At 40.0% G+C, this 19,456-nt stretch overlaps 2 protein-coding genes across 5 annotated transcripts in view; both read left to right on the top strand.

The window, feature by feature from the left end:
- Positions 1-2,843: 2,843 nt before the first annotated feature.
- plat (plasminogen activator, tissue) lies at positions 2,844-15,670 on the top strand. Of its 2 annotated transcripts, none has more exons than XM_068311196.1 (15): positions 2,844-3,063; positions 7,876-7,963; positions 8,622-8,664; positions 9,065-9,199; positions 10,031-10,141; positions 10,951-11,125; positions 11,545-11,636; positions 11,730-11,904; positions 12,004-12,089; positions 12,180-12,245; positions 12,323-12,527; positions 12,609-12,745; positions 13,362-13,502; positions 13,920-14,068; positions 14,394-15,670. In XM_068311196.1, exons 2-15 carry the CDS (start codon positions 7,886-7,888, stop codon positions 14,559-14,561), a joined length of 1,761 nt encoding a protein of 586 aa, XP_068167297.1. In that variant the 5' UTR covers positions 2,844-3,063; positions 7,876-7,885; the 3' UTR covers positions 14,562-15,670. The 2 variants fall into 2 exon arrangements, with proteins under 2 accessions (XP_068167297.1, XP_068167296.1); XM_068311195.1 differs by having other exon boundaries at positions 8,622-8,745.
- Positions 15,671-16,917: 1,247 nt separating this feature from the next.
- Positions 16,918-19,456, top strand: part of si:dkeyp-117b11.1 (SH2 domain-containing protein 6) — an 8,731-nt gene continuing 6,192 nt past the window's right edge. Inside the window, exons 1-4 of one of the 3 annotated variants that reach the window (XR_011034666.1) lie at positions 16,918-17,399; positions 19,003-19,028; positions 19,161-19,186; positions 19,299-19,330. Coding sequence is in view for 2 of the 3 variants with exons in the window: in XM_068309630.1 (XP_068165731.1) it covers positions 17,277-17,399; positions 19,003-19,028; positions 19,161-19,186; positions 19,299-19,330 (207 nt within the window). In the remaining variant the exon portion in view is untranslated. The remainder of the gene's footprint in view (positions 17,400-19,002; positions 19,029-19,160; positions 19,187-19,298; positions 19,331-19,456) is intronic. The other 2 variants (XM_068309630.1, XM_068309623.1) reach the window with 2 other exon arrangements.

Below are 19,456 nucleotides of genomic sequence, written 5' to 3'. Positions count from 1 at the left end.
TTTCATCATATGCTGTTCTTGGATAAGTTTGGGTGGAAACTGACAACTCACGCTGATATAACCTAAAACGATCATCGTCATCTACTGAACTGACCGTATCTGAAGGTTCTGACGTTTATCTGTGCTCTTAACTGAACTGGAAATGTTTGTAAGTTGTGTGTGTCTGTTTATACTCATTGAGAATGGCACTGGATGAGGTCCTGACCTCTTCCAGTCAGCACAAACAATACAGAGACGGATGAAATTTAACCCCACACCCACAAAGTGAGAATATGTCTTTTGTAGATTGGAGCCCAGAGCCCTCCTGCTGTGAGGTGACAGTGCTGGTCATGTAAACATCTAAATTGTGATCATGTTTGCTCAATTTCTTGTCTGCTTCCCTTTACAAATTTTCACAGATGCTTCTTGCCAATTGTTGTTAGTAAAAGAAATAGCTGACTAGTTTTTTTCACATCCTGACTCATTTTTAATTACTTCCTTAATGTGATTTCTTTGAATACTCTCTACATGTTTGAATTTTCCCTCCACGTGACTGATGACTCTCTATTACCCACAGTTGCAAGTCTAAGTTTCAAACATATTATGAAAGGACTTGTTTTCACTGTATATATCACATGTGTCAAACTCAATGCCCAGGGGCCAAATGTGGCCCGCCACATAATTTTATGTGGCCAGCGAGAGCATAAAAGGTCAGAGTGTCCAAAAATAAATAGGTCAAAAGCATGCTTTGACCAAAACTACATTTCCCACAATGCAATAATTAAGGCTACTTAAACTTTGACAAAAAACAAAGTTAATGTCCTAACTTGTGTTTGACGTTATTTTTATTTATTTACTTGGATAGTTTTATCCTTTATCGATAGAGTTCTGTGGGTTTAATAACCTGACAAATTAAAAGGATTTATGTTATAACAGAGCAACAAGTAAATATGTTTGTAATGTTTGTAACTTGAATAAGTAACATTAAGGAGTAGTTACATTTATTTTGACATTACATTGAGTTACATTTGTTAGTTACATCTGGCCCTTTGAGGACAGCAGTTATGCTCATATGGCCCTCTGAAAATGAGTTTGACACCGCTGGTATATATGGTTTTTTGGAGCATTTCCGGTGGGAAATCTATGCCTTTAAATATTTGTCCGGATAAATTCTTTTATGTATTTCATTCGTGCGTCTTGATTCTGTTTATGGATTTTTAGAGTCAGACTCCACAAAAACAGACACCCACACATTTAGAGAGTACACACAAATGTTTATTCCAGCACTTTGGCTAGTAGTTTATGCAATTCTTCCGCAAGATACAAACATTCCTCATTTAGCCATTTGTTGTCTTATCTAAAAAATGGGCTGTCAGATCACAGGTAATGGAAGTACTTTCAACATCCTAACACGAAGGTGAAATCCAACGGGGATGATTAAGGATATTTCATAAATTTGACATTCTGTAGGGAGGTAAAATAACATGACACATACAGATGTGACTGTTAGCTATAATGAGTCTGTGTGTGTGTGTGTGTGTGTGTGTGTGTGTGTGTGTGTGTGTGTGTGTGTGTGTGTGTGTGTGTGTGTGTGTGTGTGTGTGTGTGTGTGTGTGTGTGATTTTTCTCATCAAGAAGAGGGAACTTTCTGTAATGTAATAAAGATGGAAACAAAGACGCCTGACGCCGAGCTGCTCCCACTACATCAATGTTCTCAGCTATACTTAGCCGGCTAACAGGCAATAAACGCAATGGACAGGAATTAGCTTATCCCAACAGCATTATTGTTTGCACAACAAAAGATGGAGCAATTCTTGAAGCTCAATGATTATCTGATTACTTGATGGAGGGATGGGCTGAATAAATGTGTCACAACTCTTTTTGACTAATCTTAACCCCAAAAACCCAATTATTGGATTAACATGAGGCCTTTATTCAACATGTCTGTGTTCTCAATCATCCAGGATGAAGTAAATCAAGAAGAGCAAAAAGAATCAACTGGACATGCTTAAGATCGATTGAAGTTCTTCCACCTCGCATCAAGAAGCCTCTTGGAAGTGAGATGAAACGTCTTTAGCAAGTCTAGTGGATTCTTTTAGCTCTCCTTGATTGACCTTTATTTTACTTATATTCAACTGACCATACCTTTGTGAACTGAGTTATTCCTATCAAAACACATGTCTTTCTCCCCCGAAGGTTGGGGAGAAAAATGACACCCATTAAGATTCCTCAGCTGTGGAAGCAGACTGGGAATGGTGCCACTGTCAGGCTGGAGGTGGAGTGGGTCATCAGTTGATGGTGTTATTCCACCATAGTGTTTAATCAGCATCATGTGGGACATCAGATCTTCAGCATCTGGTTACCACACCTCTGGACCAGCTGTAATCAAAGTCATAATATCATCATCCATGAGGACAGGGATTACTGCTGTTATCAATGTTAACGGAGACACACTGATTATTGATTGTGTAAAATGTTGTATGTTTCATTGTGTACCATATGAACTATGTGATATGTCTGTTTATGTTACCCTTTAATGTAAGATTATAATAGAAAATTTAAAGGAATAAATGATGGGTTATTTCCATCTATCATTTTACTATCCAAGCAAATTTGCTTCTAAAAACAGAGCAATGTCAATCTCATTAATTTAATGACTGGCTCTCACGTTTCAAATCCGTACAATAAAAGTAAAGTGAAGTTTTGATCTGTTTTCTGTAGATGTGCTTTCTACTCAGTGATGGTGTGTCTGGTCTGTTGCCAGGGTAACCATGAGGATTTCCTAACCCAACTATCTCGATCTCAACGAACGGGAAACATGCGCTCGGCTCAGTTTCGCTCCTGGAATACTCGGGACAGTCCCGTTCGTGTCGGCACCGCCCAGCGGACTGCATCATCTCCATCCGGCCGGCGGCCACGCAAACCCGCTGAGGTCACAGCAACCCTCCCCTTTACGCACCGGCGGATCCAGAGGGCTCCTATAAAAACCGCGAACAGAGAGGGTACCGGAGCAGAACGAGCTGCAAACCCGGAGGACATCAGCTGCTCAGACACGACGACAAGTCCCCAAAGCTTTTCAACTCGGTAAGAATTCTGCTTTGATCGCGTTGGTTTTACGCACATGCGTAATGCGTAATCCACTGTGGACTGTAGCTGCTAATATACTATATGAGTTTATGATGTCTCTGCTTCACAATGGTGGGATTATGACATCGTTACAATCAGGTGTTTTTTAGCTGGTACGAAGGAGGGTGGCTGTGGGTTGTTGTTGTTTTTTTCCAATTAATGCGTCTATTACATCTATTACATGAATTGAATTGGTTATTATTGTACCAAATCTTGCGGATCAGTCGTATTAACTTCTAAACTTTTCTTGACACACATTTGTCATGTTGTTCAATCCTGTTGGTCAAAAATAAAAGGAGATTGAAAAATATTGGGATGTAAACACTTCAGTAAATATCAACTCATGTAAAATTGATTCAGATACTGAAAATGGATAGTGATTGTTGTCATTGTGGCAGGATTCTTTTCTCAGGGTAAAACTGACTTTGGTTATTCTTTCTTTTTACATCCCAATATTTTCTGTCATCAAATCCTGATCCACCCGTTTAATCTGCGGAGAATGCAACTGTATAATTAGTGGTTCTCACGCTTCCTCCCCAAGAATTTATCTGGAGTAAGTATGCTTTATGCCAAGGTCGAGGTGACAGCATCTTAAAGTACAAAAACCGTAATGTTTGTGATGATAAGGTCTTCATCTGATGGGCCTGGTGTATGCTGGTTATCAAGGAATTTCCCTTCCATGATACTGTGCCTTCTTTCAGTGCTGGTGTGTAGCTGTGTACTGTTCTGAGCCAAAACTTGCACAAGATAATTGATGTGCAGGCTCTTATCAGGCCATTTAATGAACTGGATTTACTTAGAACCTATCAGTTTGGCCAGTGTCTTCCCCAGCATCCGACAGCACTGATACTCTATCACATACTTTGCTGCAGCGTGTTGAGAGAAAGTAGTTTGTATCCATAACTGCATTCCCGACAGAGTGGCCAGCTGTGTTTGTGCCTCTGTGACTCATACCGTCAGCCGTTGGGTCTTAAAGGTCGGTGTTAGGAGAGGGTCAGACAGGAAATAGATCCGATGTGGGAACAATGAGCAGAAGATGAATGCCTCATTTATTTAATATTTATATGTCTTTCTCTTAAAACTGGTTAAAACTGTCTTTCACGTCTCTGCTCTTCCAGCCTGACTACATTTTTGAATTGTTTCTTCATGCGTTGACCTTGATAATGCACCAATCGGTCTCTTTCTCTATCTGTCTCCATATAATCCTGGAAGCTTGGATGACTCAGACACACTCATGGCCTTTTTTTGCTGACTAGTGGGATTTGATTTCATCTTCCTCCTCTAGGTCTTTTCCCCCCTCTCCGGTTTCTCTCCTTTCTCTCTACTCTTTCACATCCTTCCCTGTACCTGTCTCATGTGCCATTCACCCCTCATTTTTTACTAATTGTACTGTCAACACCTGCTCGTTCTACCTGCTTCTTTTGGCTTTGGGTTTCTGTTTCTTCCTGATAAAGAGTACTAGGCTCCCCTTGCACAGATGGAAACAGCAAGGGGACAATGCAGCCCTCTGTTCCGCTAATCACAGCTGCCCTTTTGAAGCTGACAAACTCAGGATCAAGAATGCGTTATCCCTACTAAGTAGCTTATGGACGTGGCAATACATGCCATAACATATCATCAGTAAAGATGCATGCAAATCTCCAACGGAGGGAACAACGCCTCAGGACTGCAAAAGCTGAATCTTAGCGGAAACTTATTTTGCCAGCATGATTTGACAAGCGAATGGGAAAAGTGTTCACACTTCAATCCCACAAATGTGGAGTCGTTTAAAAACAATTGTCAGGAAACCACATTGCTAAGAAAACTAAACCATAAATGTAACTTATCTGTAATTTTAAAGGTGTTTCCTCTGCCAGTTCCTTCCCTGGGTGCCAGCATCCACCCACTCTGTGCTTGTTTCAAAGAATCGCTTCTAACATTTGAATAGAGCCATAATTCAAACTTCTCACACCATCTAACCATTTAGTTTCTTTAGACTTTGACATTTCATTCTGATTACTGGAGGAGAGGAATGTCTCACCTTCAATCTTCACAACCTGCAGCGTACCATCGCTGTTACACATCCCAGCTAATGGGCTTGTGAATTCACCTCAAGTATTTCAAAGGTTGTGGTCAGCATGTGAGACCAACTCCTTCAAATATGCTGTCACTGCTCATCAACAGGAAGTTGGCATAAAACATTTCAGTTTTAGACCTAAAAGATGTGTGAGCGTCTTCTTGTGCTCGTCTGTCTTGTTGTGTGTTGCATTCTTTTGCTCCACTGAAGTGGCAGATTTTAAAACCGCTGTCATGCAGTTTTTAGTGAGTCACAGTCTGGATTGTAATGATCCAAAGATGTCTTCATTTCTTCCGTTCATATTTGACTTGGGGGAACCACAATCTCCTGTACATGTTTAAACGTTAAACTGATTGGGTTGGAACAGGAAAATGTTTCCACGCTTCAGGTTGTCGGCTGTTCTTTGTCACTGCCTGTTAGAGTCAAAACCTCAGAGACATCCCTGAATATCATCTGATTATCGTTCAAACTGTTGTCCTATTTGACAATATCTGAATTCTGACTAAAAAAGGCCTTTTGTAAGTGAAATTCTACAAGCAAATGTAAATTCAGAGCAAATAGATTTTCATTTACCTCTGATTATCAAATGAAAACATTGAAATGACCATATTTAAACTTGCAAGAGGCATTTAAACACAAGTAAGACAGGATTTTTTTCTGAAGTGTTCACCACTTTAAAGAAGCTGTATCCCACACCCTGTTGCAGTCTTGTTTTGTATCTTGTAAAATGTTCCACAATCACAAGTATTTTATTTATGACAGCTAAAAGTCAAGGCGACTGCATGGTAGGATTATCAGAGTAGTTGTGTTGATGCAGTCTAAGCAGGACCTCTGCCTTTCTGATACCACAAACTTTAAAAAAGGGTGGAACAGACATATGTTCATATCTCATGCGTGCATGCTGTCTCAAGTTTCTTTGCGTGTTGATATGTGCATGTGCACGTTTCCGAAATGCATGGGGCCCACGCTAGCAGGAAACACATGTTTTTAGCTGACAGGGTTGGGATGCGTGAATGTAGCTGAACAGGACAAGTGGAACAAAAAAGAAACTTGTGTGCTGTCAACCTGCCAATGAGGCTCTGCGGGGGATAAATGTTTGGGTCAACTGGGGTTTTTTATTTGTTACAGACAAGGATAGCTTTCAAGAGGACCAGTCCTCTTAATGGTGAGAGTAGGAAGCATGTCTTTGTGTTTTAAACCACATTCTGAAAAGGAGTCCTTTAAACCAGTGAGCAGAAAGAGTTAACCCTTGTGAATATGGATGTTGATTAGCTACACGTTCCTGAGCACTTTGTGTGTGTGTGTGTGTGTGTGTGTGTGTGTGTGTGTGTGTGTGTGTGTGTGTGTGTGTGTGTGTGTGTGTGTGTGTGTGTGTGCGGTTGCTAGCCTAGCTGTTTTACCTCACTGATATATCAAAACAAAGCGCTGCTTTCTATCAGCTCAGTTGACCACAGATGGTGATTCAGTGGAGAAACAGGCAGGAGCAGAGCATTAACATCAGGTTGTGGACACACACACACACACACACACACACACACACACACACACACACACACACACACACACACACACACGGTGGTCTTAGTGTGTGTCTTGCTTGACCAGCGTCTGTAGAATTTTGTCATCGATGTTTCTAAACTGACTCCCAAACTGACTGAGTTTCTGTCCTCATTGTGTGCCATTTTTCTATTCATCTCTATCCAGTTTTCTTCTTCATTCTTTCTTTCCCTCATCCCTCCCCTCTCCAGTTCACTTTGTGACTCATGTTTACTCACACTAGACTGAGGAACAACAGACACTTTTGTCTTTATCTTTTCTCTATTATTTTTCTCCTATAAAATAGAGAAGAGGAACAAGTCTGTCTTTTTTTTGGAAGTATAAAAGAGAAATACATTTTTTATTTATTTATTTTTATTGCTCAAGGCTTTCTCTCCTGTTTCTTCTCTTTCCCTTTTATGTCCTGAGTCACTCCGTCCTCCCGCGGCTGCAGCTTTGCTGAGAGGAGAAATACTCTCAGCTTGGTGCAGAAACTTTCTGCTGTGCATGCTGCCTTTTGCTCCAGGGTTCTCCGGGTTGTGTTGTTAGATGCAGTGCTCAGCATCTGTTTTATTTGCTTGATGTAGACATGATCTGCTTCTTGTTTATCCCAGCTGAAAAAAACTGAATCAATTTCGGCAGGGGAACAAAAAAAGATAAAGGGCATAATCTCCTTTGAGATTGGCCTGAACAGGCTGTTAAAACTTCCCGTCTGACTAAAGGAGTCAACAAGAAGCTAGAAATGACCCCTGGTTTCCCAACAACACCCCACCTAGCCCACCCTTTCCTCTCCAGGGGCTTCTCTCAGGATCAGAGCGAGGGATGGAGGAAGGAAGTTGAACAGAAACAGTGTAGTTGGGGGAAGGTGACCAATGTTGATCGTTTTCCTCCAATTGTTGGCTCATTTCTTATGACAGATTCATGACTAATGATTTACATGAAAAGTCACCCGAATATTTAATTCAGACATTCATTAACTTTAATGTGCTCCTTTTTGCATACGACAGTGAATTTGATCTTTCAATGTAATTTTTTTCTTTTTGCTCGTGTGTGTTATTGATAATCAAAGATAGGTATACATTGAAAAATGTCTCCATAACTACATTAACTACATTGTCTACATAAACTACATTAGCATCAGACACTTGTTTAAATTTGAGCTTTTATGTTTCTTCCAGGACCTCTGACATGAAGACCCCGTCGGTGAGCTTGTCGGTACCAGGGCTGCTGCTCCTGTCTGCTCTCTGCTGCTGCCTAGCGGATAGTGTGAGTACTGCACCCTTTTCAAGGGGTTTGTTGTGTTGAAGCACGATGATTAAATCTTGTTCCTGAACAAAGAATTGCCTAAATCAGTTTCAGGGTTTAAATCTTATAATTTGCCTCCAAAAGAAGCAAAAAATTTGTTCATTAATTTTACTTTTTTAGTGGTGACAATTAAAATGTTTTAAAGTCTCCAGTGCTTTAACAACAGAATTATGAGTTACGTTTTAAATACAATATAACCATTTCATCAGTTCTTAGGCAAAATAAATATGTATTATTCATTTGACCAGAACTTAAAACTATGCAGTTGGATGTCAAGCTCAGAGGATGTTAGATTACATTTGTTAGAATGTCCCTAAATCTGAAAGAAACTGACACATATGTATAGAAACAACAAAAAGTTGTGCTGCAGCAAACTGTCAAATCTTGGATCTTGGATCTTGGATCTCTGTTATGCTCTGTTATGCACCAACAGGCAGCTAAATGTTTAATGGAACAAATTTGCTACTGGATGCAAAGCAAGTTTCAAGTTACTGCAAGTTTATTTTCACAGCATCCTGAGCGTTCAAACAGAGGCACTGGCTACCCCATATGAAAACTGGCGTCATGCAGCCAGTCCCCTTCACCGCTACTCTGTGGTTAACATCTTTTTCTGCTGCAGGTTGAGCTACTTCGCTCTAAACGAGGGACCCGTTTTTACAGAGGTGAGCCTGACAGACAGCCATCTAGACCAGCGCTTCTGATTGTTCATATCAAGAAGTCTTCACCTTCCTTTGACACCTCCTGTGAGCTCCATCACACTTTAATCTGTCTGTGTTTCCTATTAACATCAGCACCATCATCACCACCATCATCATCATCATAATCACCATCTTGAACAATTCTTTAGTATGTGTTGTCAGTCATCTTCATGTGTTCCCTTCTGTTTTTACGCATTTATATATTTAACCGTTGGAACATGTGAGAATGAGTTGGTTGACTTTAAGTCTCAGCTATAACTCTTTGTGTATTTGGGTGTGTGTGTGTGTGTGTGTGTGTGTGTGTGTGTGTGTGTGTGTGTGTGTGTGTGTGTGTGTGTGTGTGTATTTGTGTGTGTATTTCCAGTACATTGTGTGTCTAGTGAGACGTCAGCTGTGCGTAGTTTTGGCGACACTTGGCTGCGATGGAGGGGACAGCGTGTGGAGTATTGCCGTTGTGCATTAAGAGGACGAGAGCGTTGTCACGTTGTGCCCGTCATCAGTGAGTGTGACATGAATGTATACACAAACAAACACATTTGGGCTGGACTTTTCTTGTATCTTTCTAAACATATTTTCTAAACATATTCTATAATCTTGAAATGAGCAGAATAAAACGCTCTGTCACTTTGCCTACCTGCCCTCATTGACCCCTCTGTCCATCCCTATGGCTTTGCTTCACCTCTAATTTGCTTTTAGAGCCTCAGATGATTATTTTTTGTTGGCTTGCCCTACTCATGTGTCCAAACCCTCTGTTATTTCAATGCATCCAAAAGAAGAGCTGCTGGCTTTCTGTGTTTTTGAGTGGGTAGAGTTTAGTCTGAGATTGTTAGAAATACTCCTGCCAGACAAACCCTCATGCGCACTCCCCCCCCCCCATTGACGAATCCCGTGAAGCATAATTGTCCCTCCTTCGCACAAATTACAACCACGTTTTCAGTCCCCCCAAACTACGTAGACTGTGAGCTCATCGCAGTGTGGTGCTGCTATTCTTGATGCTAGGCTTTAGGAAACGTTGAAATAATAAATGAAAAACCAGACTGGAAATGGTGTAAAACCAGTTCCGCTCTAGAGAAAACCCTTCGCATGAAATTATATTTTAAACGTGATTCCATGAAGATCTTTTCCCTTGTAGTTAAGATGGGAGTCAGGATGAATTAGTCACATACTGTAAATCACTGGTGCCACCAAAATGTTACACACAAGGGTAAACACACAGATTTAATTATATGTGGGTTTTTAGTTACTGCCAATGGTATTTTTAGGAAATGGGGTTCTTGAAGAAATGGGTGACAGTGGACTGACTAACTGGTTCTCTCTTTGCCCCCTCCAGACTGCTACGTGTCTCAGTGCTACAACGGGGGAACCTGCAAGGAGGCCGTCTACACTTCAGACTACATTTGTCAGTGTCCCCAAGGCTTCAGCGGGGCCCAGTGTGAGATCAGTGAGTACTCAGCACACTGGTCTTCATTAGTTTGGGACTTCATTGTTGGAGCAGTAGTCCCAAAGATCTCTTAGTGAAAGAACAAACAGGAAAACCTCACAATAGCTGATCAATTCTTCTCTTCATTTGTTTGTCCCTTAGTGGTGTTCTAATCGAGCCATGCAGCCACACCCTGTCCACTAATCTGATTCATTTACAATAATTCTAGTCTAATCTAATTTAATTATCTGATTTATTTACAATCCGATTTACAATCTTTATTTATCTCAATTATTTATTTATCTCAATTTATTTAATTTATCTCAATTTATTTATCTCAATTATCTCAATCTAAATTTATTTACAATCTGATTTATTTACAATTGCAGTCAGAACACTGAATAACATTTACAAACGCGTTAACGACGTGAGATAAGGTCACAGTCTGACGGGATGACTCAAACAGTAGGTGTTATGGTTGTGTTGTCTCACCAGAAAGAGACAGACAGGATCTGAACCACACAGAAACACATTCTGGGGTCAGAATGTTGTTGTTCCTGCGGGTGACGTTTTGAGGCCTTGGGGAGACCCCACCCTGTTAATTGGATAATTATTCAAACCGCACACACAAGTGTTTTCAGCGGGCCTGACTCAATAAATTTGGTTGTAGTCATCACAGTTTTTGTTTCAAACCACTAATTACAAAAATGAAAAACAAATTTTGGAACAGCCAAAAGTCTTTCCAGATCTGAATAAACACATTTTTTGTGTCAGTATAAATGCGTAGTTATTATAGTAATACATAACGCGTCACATTGTTTGTCCAACAGACACCAAGGAGAGGTGTGTAGCAGGGAAGGGGCAGGGGTACCGTGGCACGTGGGGCGTCAGCCAATCAGGAGCGGAGTGCATCAACTGGAACGCCACGACTCTGAGAGGGAGGAGGTACACGCCGAGGAGAGTGGACGCCAGCAGTCTGGGACTGGGCAACCACAACTTCTGCAGGTATGTGACCTCTAATAAATGTAGCTACGGTAGATGAATGAGGGCGTCTGATCCCAATAAACACGATGTTCAAATTATTACTTCTAAAAGAATCCATGAATTCTGTGATTTCAGTTCAGTATTTTCCGCACCTAAAAGCCTTTAATTTTCTCAAAAACCGACAGTGTGCCTTATATATGAAAAACAGATTTAAAATAGGCCGTTCGTTGAAGGAGCGCCTTATAATCAGGTGCACCTTATATATGAAAAAAAACTAAAATATAATGTTCATTGAAGGTGTGCCTTATAGTTCAGTGCGTCTTATAGTGCGGAAAATACTGTAAATTCTTTGTTCTGATTGTGACGTTCTAATGAAGAGTTACTGCGAAACATCGCATCAAAGATGTTAGTCACCATCTGTTCTTTACCCCCCCCCCCAGGAACCCTGACAATGACGACAGTCCTTGGTGTTACATCTATAAAGGCACTCAGGTGGTCTGGGAGCGCTGCTCTGTGCCCAAATGTCCTGAAGGTAACACTTTACAGAACGTTCATTGGTTGAAATCTCAACAGTGAGGCAGTTAGTTTCATCAGTGTTTTTGTTCCTCTGTGTGTGTCTGAGCAGACAAATACCGGGAGTGTATGCTCGGCTCCGGTCTGTCGTACAGAGGAACGACCTCCACCACCAAGAGCGGCTCCCGCTGTCTCCCGTGGGACACCCCCGTTGTCAAGCACAAGCTCAACAACGCATGGAGATCGGATGCGTTACAGCTGGGGCTGGGCAGCCACAATTTCTGCAGGTACAAATATCAGCACGAGTGATTGAATCCCATTAACACTTTGCATGCTGACAAATCAGGATAGCTTAGGTGTTTATACCATCTTCTTTTATCCAATAGGAATCCAGATGGGGATGTAAGTCCATGGTGTCATACCTACAAGAACATGATGCTGACCTGGGAACTGTGTGACATACCCAAATGCTGTGAGTCGCCTTAGTAACATAATCGAATGGATACTGAAGCGTAAAAGCAGATCACCAGGTTTATCAAACTGCTTATATCTGTCATTTTAGTGAAGCGTCCATCTACCATCACCACATCGGGGCCCCGTGCCCCCACCACCAACAACAATAACAGAGGTAGGATGTCCCTACATCCTCAGAGGTACATCCCCTACATCATCGATAACCGACTAACCATCAGGTCTGCTCCTCAGCAACGTGCGGCCAGCGGTTGGACAACACCCTGAACCGCCCGGCGTTCCGTATGTTCGGTGGAAGAGAGAGCGACATCACGGAGCAGCCGTGGCAGGCGGTCATCAATGTTTACCAGGCTCGTCACAAGAAGCACTTCCACCGCTGTGGAGGTGTCCTCATCGACTCCTGTTGGATCCTGTCTGCTGCACACTGCTTTGAGGAGAGGTAACGCTCACACACTCCCCTGCCCTCCACACCGCAACACGACACAGATGCAGACAAACATTTCTTTTGTGTGTTTCTCAGTGATAAAGTGGAAAAACTGGAAGTAATATTGGGAAGAACATTTCGGAAACAGAACTCCAGCAGTGAGCAGATTTTCAAAGTTGAAAAGTACTGGGTCCACGAGAAGTTTGACAACGAGACGTTTGACAATGACATTGGTGAGTGAACACTTACAAGTTGTTCATTGTTTTTACTTTTACACGCATTAAGGAAGTAATTTGTTTTAAATGAAGTGGATCAAGATAACAGGATAACCCATGATTTATTTATTTATTTCATATTCTGTATTACTTTAATCAAAGTATTTTTTGTTAGATATCGGTTACTTATATCACTTGGCTGATATTGTGTTAACACCAAAAACACTTGGCTAGTGATGTGACGGTAGCTATACCAGGTTAGGATATCAACTGGTATTCATATTATGGTTTCATTTAAATAAAAGTGAACCACTGGCCTTGATGACCTTGAGTTACCTTCTAATGAAACATGATATTCTATGTGCTTTCAAAGTGAACTATGCAACAGCACAGCATCACATTATTTTAAAGCAAAATAGGATTTTCATACAGTTCTAAATTATGCTGCAACCATATGCTATAAACTGAATGATAAAAAAAATTAATTGAAAAACCTAACAACCATATTTTTTTTACTGTTTTGATATGGGAAATAGAGTGGGCAGCAAAGGCCCGTTAAAACATTAAATCATCCCTTAGCCTCCATCCCACATTTTCCCATTGTGTCTGTCCTCTGGTCGCGTTCCATTTGCAGCTCTCTTGAAGTTGAAGACGGACATTGGCATCTGTGCTATAAACTCTCCTGAGGTTTTTCCTGTGTGTCTGCCTGAGCGTGGGCTGGTGCTGCCCGACTGGACCGAGTGTGAGATCTCAGGCTATGGAAAGGACTCAGAATGTAAGCACACATCCCTCTTAAGCTCATTCTGTAATTTTGAATCGCTCATAGTGAGGCAGATGTACTTTGAGAAAGTTTCTGGAGTTCAGTTGACTGACCAGCAGAGGTGAGGTTTTTCACAAAATTTCTCTGGACTGAGGTTAGAATAGAATAGAATAGAATAGAATAGAATAGAATAGAATAGAATAGAATAGAATGGAATAGAATAGAATAGAATAGAATAGAATAGAATAGAATAGAATAGAATAGAATAGAATAGAATACAAAGCTTTTATTGTCACTATACATAGTACAATGAGATTTTGGGAAACTCCTTACAGTGCAATCATTTAACAAAGTAGAAAAAGAGTAAAAAGAATAAAATAAAAGTACAAGTATATACAAGATTACAAGTACAAACTCCCACTCTCTCCTCAGTTTCTGCAGAATACTCCGAGCGTGTGAAGAGAGGGTACGTTCGCCTGTGGCCCAAAGAACGCTGCGTCCCAGACGTGCTTTCTGGACGCACAGTTACCTCCAACATGCTGTGTGCTGGTGATACCCGAGGTCTGGATGATGCCTGCAAGGTGACAATTCTTAATTTTTTTTCTGGTTAATTTCTACAGTTTATTAGTGGGATTATTTCTAACACATATTCTACGCATATTTTGCAAGTTACTATCTACAGTTTATCAGTTTTTTCTTCAGCACATTTAAACATAACTCAACTTGATCAACGTGCAGCATAAAATGAAGGAAAAAGAAAAAACACAAAGATGACTACTAAGAAACAGTGAATAATTATGGACACAGATTAGAGATATAATTTAGCCCGGATCAACAGAGACGGATGCTTAAACCGTCTTACTAACTGCATTGTAATTCTTCTTTTCCTCTCCCCATCACCCACAGGGAGACTCCGGTGGGCCGCTCGTCTGTCGAAGCAAGGGCAAGATGAATCTGTTGGGTGTGATCAGCTGGGGTGACGGGTGTGGGCAGAGGGATAAACCTGGGGTTTACACCCGTGTGACGCATTACATTGACTGGATCAATGGCAAAATCAAGACAAACCCAGTGTAAAACAATAAGCAGTGAATTTAAGGTGTTGAATGGCGATCCCCATAGCCTCAGTGGGTAAAATGGAGAGTACACGTGTGTCCTTCATGGACGGACAGACAGAGAGAACGACAGGCGTCTGCCTCTCTTCTCTGTTGAGCCAGATGAAAACTGATGGAGGTTTGAAACCAGCAGGTCCACTCCCACAGAGACACATTAAGAGACCTCAATTATCACTTTTATTCTCTTCGATCTGACGTTTTCTCTTCTTTCCTGTGTGGAATGTGATATAGTATATGGACAGAAACAATGGAAAATCAGCTTGTCCACCTATTGTGTTGAATATGTCTGTCATAATTTGTCTTCTCAGGCAAACTTTTCCTCAAAATTGAATCTATCAGAGTGGAAATTCAGTCTGGGAAAATAGGAAGTGTCAGTATGTTCCTTTCTCATATCTGGTTGTATTCTTGCCAGTTTATAGAAGTCACAAGGGTACAGTTCAAGTCAGGAGTACATGTGGCCTGATAGAACACTCCTGTACACAAGTTTTCTTTTTATGCAGTACAGTAAGTCACATAGGAATGTTTACATGTTCGATGTAGTTTCGTATAAAGATTGATAGTCTTCCATAAATGAGTTGGAATTTTCTCCATCAGTTTTAGTTTAACATGTCCTGAATGGAGTTTACTTTATTGCTTGGGTTTAGACAGCAGGAAACTCTGAGATACTCAATTCAACAAACCTGTGTCCTGCTCCTTCAGCATCTCTATAGCTGAAGAGGAGCTTCTCACTTGTTCTCTATTTTTGTTTCAACCTGATTTTGAGAACACTTCTCCACCAGCCCCCTGGACTGAGCCCGGCGTGCACATATTGTCTCTATTGCACATGACTGGAGGCAGTTCTCTGCTGCCCGACATTAAACTCCAAAGCTTATCTAATTAACAAATTCTAGCTTATGGATGTGTTTTAGATGTTTGTACTAAGTTAATATTTATGTGTTTTTATGTTATTTTTGGACTGATTTTGTACCGTGTCTTTGCACTGTAGTTTAATAATTTATTGTCCCTGTTGTCATTGTAACCACAACCATACTCCTTTTTTCAATAAATAACATTTGTGATACATATATGAAATTTTTCTCTTAATGTGTCATGACCTTGTGATATATCACCATTTCCCTTAGATAACGAATGAAATCTTTACACCACGACATATTAGTGTTTGCTAAAGAAAAGTTCATGTTATCAGATTCCGGTTTGAGAGGAACATTCCAGTATGATGATCGACGAAACACTGATCTGGGGGAGAAGACATTTCTTGATGAGTGCACCTTTTAGTTACGAATTATTCTTTCGTCATTTCCTCATTTTTTCAAATGAATGGTAATCTCACAATCCTGCATCTGTGGACTGCAATATCCGCGACTCAGAGAAATCACAGGGAATGATTTCTTATGTTAATGTGCTTGTCTTTTCAGTCTTTGAAAATCTGTCAGAGGAGCTTACAGTTCAAGTCACACAGAATATACAGTAGTTAAGCAATTTTTATCTTCCCCAGATTAAATATTTGTAAATCTCATTCAATCTAGTTGAAATGTCAGGACTTGTGTACTGTCACTCTTGGCCCAAGTTCCAGTTTTCCCAGTTCACTGCCAGATTAGCATCGACTCATCCCACTCTTCAGCTTTCTTGGTAGTGATGACCAAATGACGCCTCATGGGGCTTCATTTAGAACGTGGGCGTCCTCTGCTGGTAGGGTGGCTGTACTGCAGCCACATAACCATCAATGACCCCAGAAAGCAGCCCTCTCAGGTTTCCTGTATTGTATACATTTTGAATAAAACTGAATATATATTAATTTAATGTGTTAATCATTGCTTGCTATATTGTAGCCATACATTATAGGAAATTGATTATGATTATTGATTATTGAAGGGTTTAATGAAGCAATAGCTATAGTAATATAAATGTACGTGTTTGTGTACGTGAGTTACATAGGAGGATTAGGACCACTGGAGAAAACAAAAAACAAACATTCATTCATTCATTCATTTATCGTCTACTGCTTCATCCGCTGTGGGAGCTGGAGCCTGTCCCAGCTGACAAAGCAGTGTTTCAGAAAAAAAAAAACCCTACCGAGTCCGGGGTGTGGTTTGGAGCGCCGAGTCATAGAGGACTTCACTAACTGTGGCTATAATGACTAAATGAGTAATGATAAGTATTAGAACATTTGCAATAGTCTGGAAAGTTTGAAAAGTTTGACAAAACTGCATAATTCTACTGTAAAGCTTCTCAGAAAGGAAAATATACAACGTCCAGTCAAATGTTGCTTTATGTTTTTATGTTTATCGTCTTTCTTTTTCCTTCTGGTAATGCTTGTTCTTGTCCAGGTTTATCATCGTTTTGATAATGAATCCCACAGATTTGTTCATGGTCCAGATGTCCTGTGGTGGACATGGGTCAGTACTGAAGTATTCATCAGCACATGGGGGTGTTGAAGGTGTAACAGACAATGACATCTACTTTTGCTCCATTTATAATATTTATGTGTCTGAATTTCCTCGTTTTTGGATTTTAATATAATAGAAATGTGATGCAGCAGTTGTAGCAAACTGTAAATAAATCCATGCTGCTGTTGGTGACCTCATCTTTAGGAAGTTGCTGTGGGGAAATGTGGAGCTGAGACTTCAGATCATTTAAAGGTAGGGAGTGATGCAGCACGTGAGGCCGTCAGGAGGAAATGCAAATGACATCAGTTAGGGTGGCTCACTTCCATTCTCCAAACCATTTGGATCCAACACCTGAAAAACAGACAATTCTCATTGACTTGAGGTGTGAGCCTGGACCTGAGATCATCACGATGGTACAGTAGAGTTTAGTGTGTTTACCTTCTGATAACTAGTGAGAAGGAAGTGAGTGGCTGTTGTCGGTTGTCTGGTTTACTGTTAGAGTTACCGAGTCCTCTGGAATCCACCTAGTTGCTGTTTTTATTTCAACACTTTCCTTTGTGGAGTTCAGAATGATGGCAGCTGCTTAAATTAGTGATTTATTGTGAAATAATATCCTTTGATATGTTTATTTAATATGTTTCACTGCGTCTAAATGATGAAATATGTTCATTAAACTCACTTTTTAGTACTTTTTGTCAGCTTCGTTGTATTAGTTAAATTAGTAGATTTCTGTGACTGTGATTAATTACATGTCATGGGCGTTATTGGTTATGTACGAATTTTAAGTTTTAGTTAGAAATTTTAAATAGAAACAGTTCTAATAAGTAATATCAAAATTAAAATAAAGGCATATATAACTTATTTCAGCAGTGCCAGTCTATGTTCTTGCACACAGCACACATTTTTCATACTGAAATTGTAGTTATGGGATTGCCTTTTTATTATTTTTTCTTGCCAGCAGTGTTTCATAAAGGGCACAATTATCTGATAATTAAAACACTGGCTGCAGCTCTGTGTCTTCATCTAAGGGAGATTATTTTGTGATGTTACAGTGGTCAGGTTTGTGCGTAGTTTCAGTTTTGTTGTCTTATCAGATGTGTGCAAATTTTACAGATGATATAAATGAGAGTGTCAGAAAAAGTTTTATTTTTCCAGTAAATGAGTGCCAAAGTGCTGTGATAATTATTTAGTGACTACCCGTTGCATGTGGAAAAAATTTTTGATGTGTATTTACCAGGATGGTGCTCTGGTAACACACAATTAAGTGTTTCTTTCTATTTCTGTCACATAATAAAAATGAAATTAAAGCAGCTGGTCATGTTTCTATGAATATCAATTACTCATGATATACTGACAGAGGATCTCTATTGTCAGAACACTGAAATATTTGAATGATTCTCTGTGACTTGTCTTTGTTTGCATTAAATCTCACTCCTGCTCATCTGACATTTTCCTTTTTCCTGATGCTGACACAGTTTTACCAACAAGTTAGAGCAGGCATCTCAACAGTCAAACACTATCATTGTGACTCGACCTGGCTTGAAAATTCAGACATTTTTGGAATTAAATACTAGTGACAGAATAATAAACTACATGTTTATTTAATCATATTTCGTGTTCTCCACATTTTCCAACAGTAGGATGAAATCATCTGTTTTGAGATGCATGGTGTGAGACATGAGAGACAGAAACTATGCTCCCTCCTGCCATGTATACAACATTGCCACTACTTCCACTTCCTCAACAGCCATGTGGGGAAAAACACTTCATTTCATGATTTTGCTTGATATGTTCACCTCCGCCTCCTCTTGTCAGCCTCAGAATTGAAGTTAATCATTATATTTGAGTAAATTTATGAGAATATTTCGGATAAAGCTCAATTGTCCATCATGGTGACCTTCCAGCTTCTCACTCGAGGCTGTTGATTGGTAACTAAAAGTAAATGATTACCAGGAAGGTATGTAGTTTATTTAGACAAACCTCTGAATGCTAATCTATTGATTTTATGCTTTTCAGAGCTACTTTGGAAAACTGAAAAACTGGTCAGTATTGCAACACTTTAAGTGTTGACTTGATGTAAGTGTTACACTTACATCAAGTCTTCGTTTATGTTCTTATATATTAAGCTTTTTATAATAAGTTGTAATCTTCTCTTTTCTCGGTGTTGAACAAAGTGGGTCTCCAGCGCCACCCAGGACAGGTGAGGTTATCGTCCCATTTTTATTGAACTATTTTGATCCCTCCTGTGTTTGTTTCTCGATGAATTACATTACAAATTAATTTTTTGGCTGTTTTTTAAAAATATATTTCAGATAACAGTTCAAGATGGCCACTGGAAGAGTTTGTAAGTTTCATTTTTTTAACAGGTTGTAGAATTTTCAAAGAACTCTCACAACGAAGTGTTTCTGCATTTCATATAAACTTTATTGCTTGTCCTTCACCTTTCTCTATGACATAAAGCATTGACCAA

The sequence above is a fragment of the Antennarius striatus genome, chromosome 3, assembly GCF_040054535.1.
Source record: "Antennarius striatus isolate MH-2024 chromosome 3, ASM4005453v1, whole genome shotgun sequence".
NCBI classification, from domain to species: domain Eukaryota; kingdom Metazoa; phylum Chordata; class Actinopteri; order Lophiiformes; family Antennariidae; genus Antennarius; species Antennarius striatus.
This window is presented reverse-complemented; position numbering and strand designations above follow the sequence as displayed.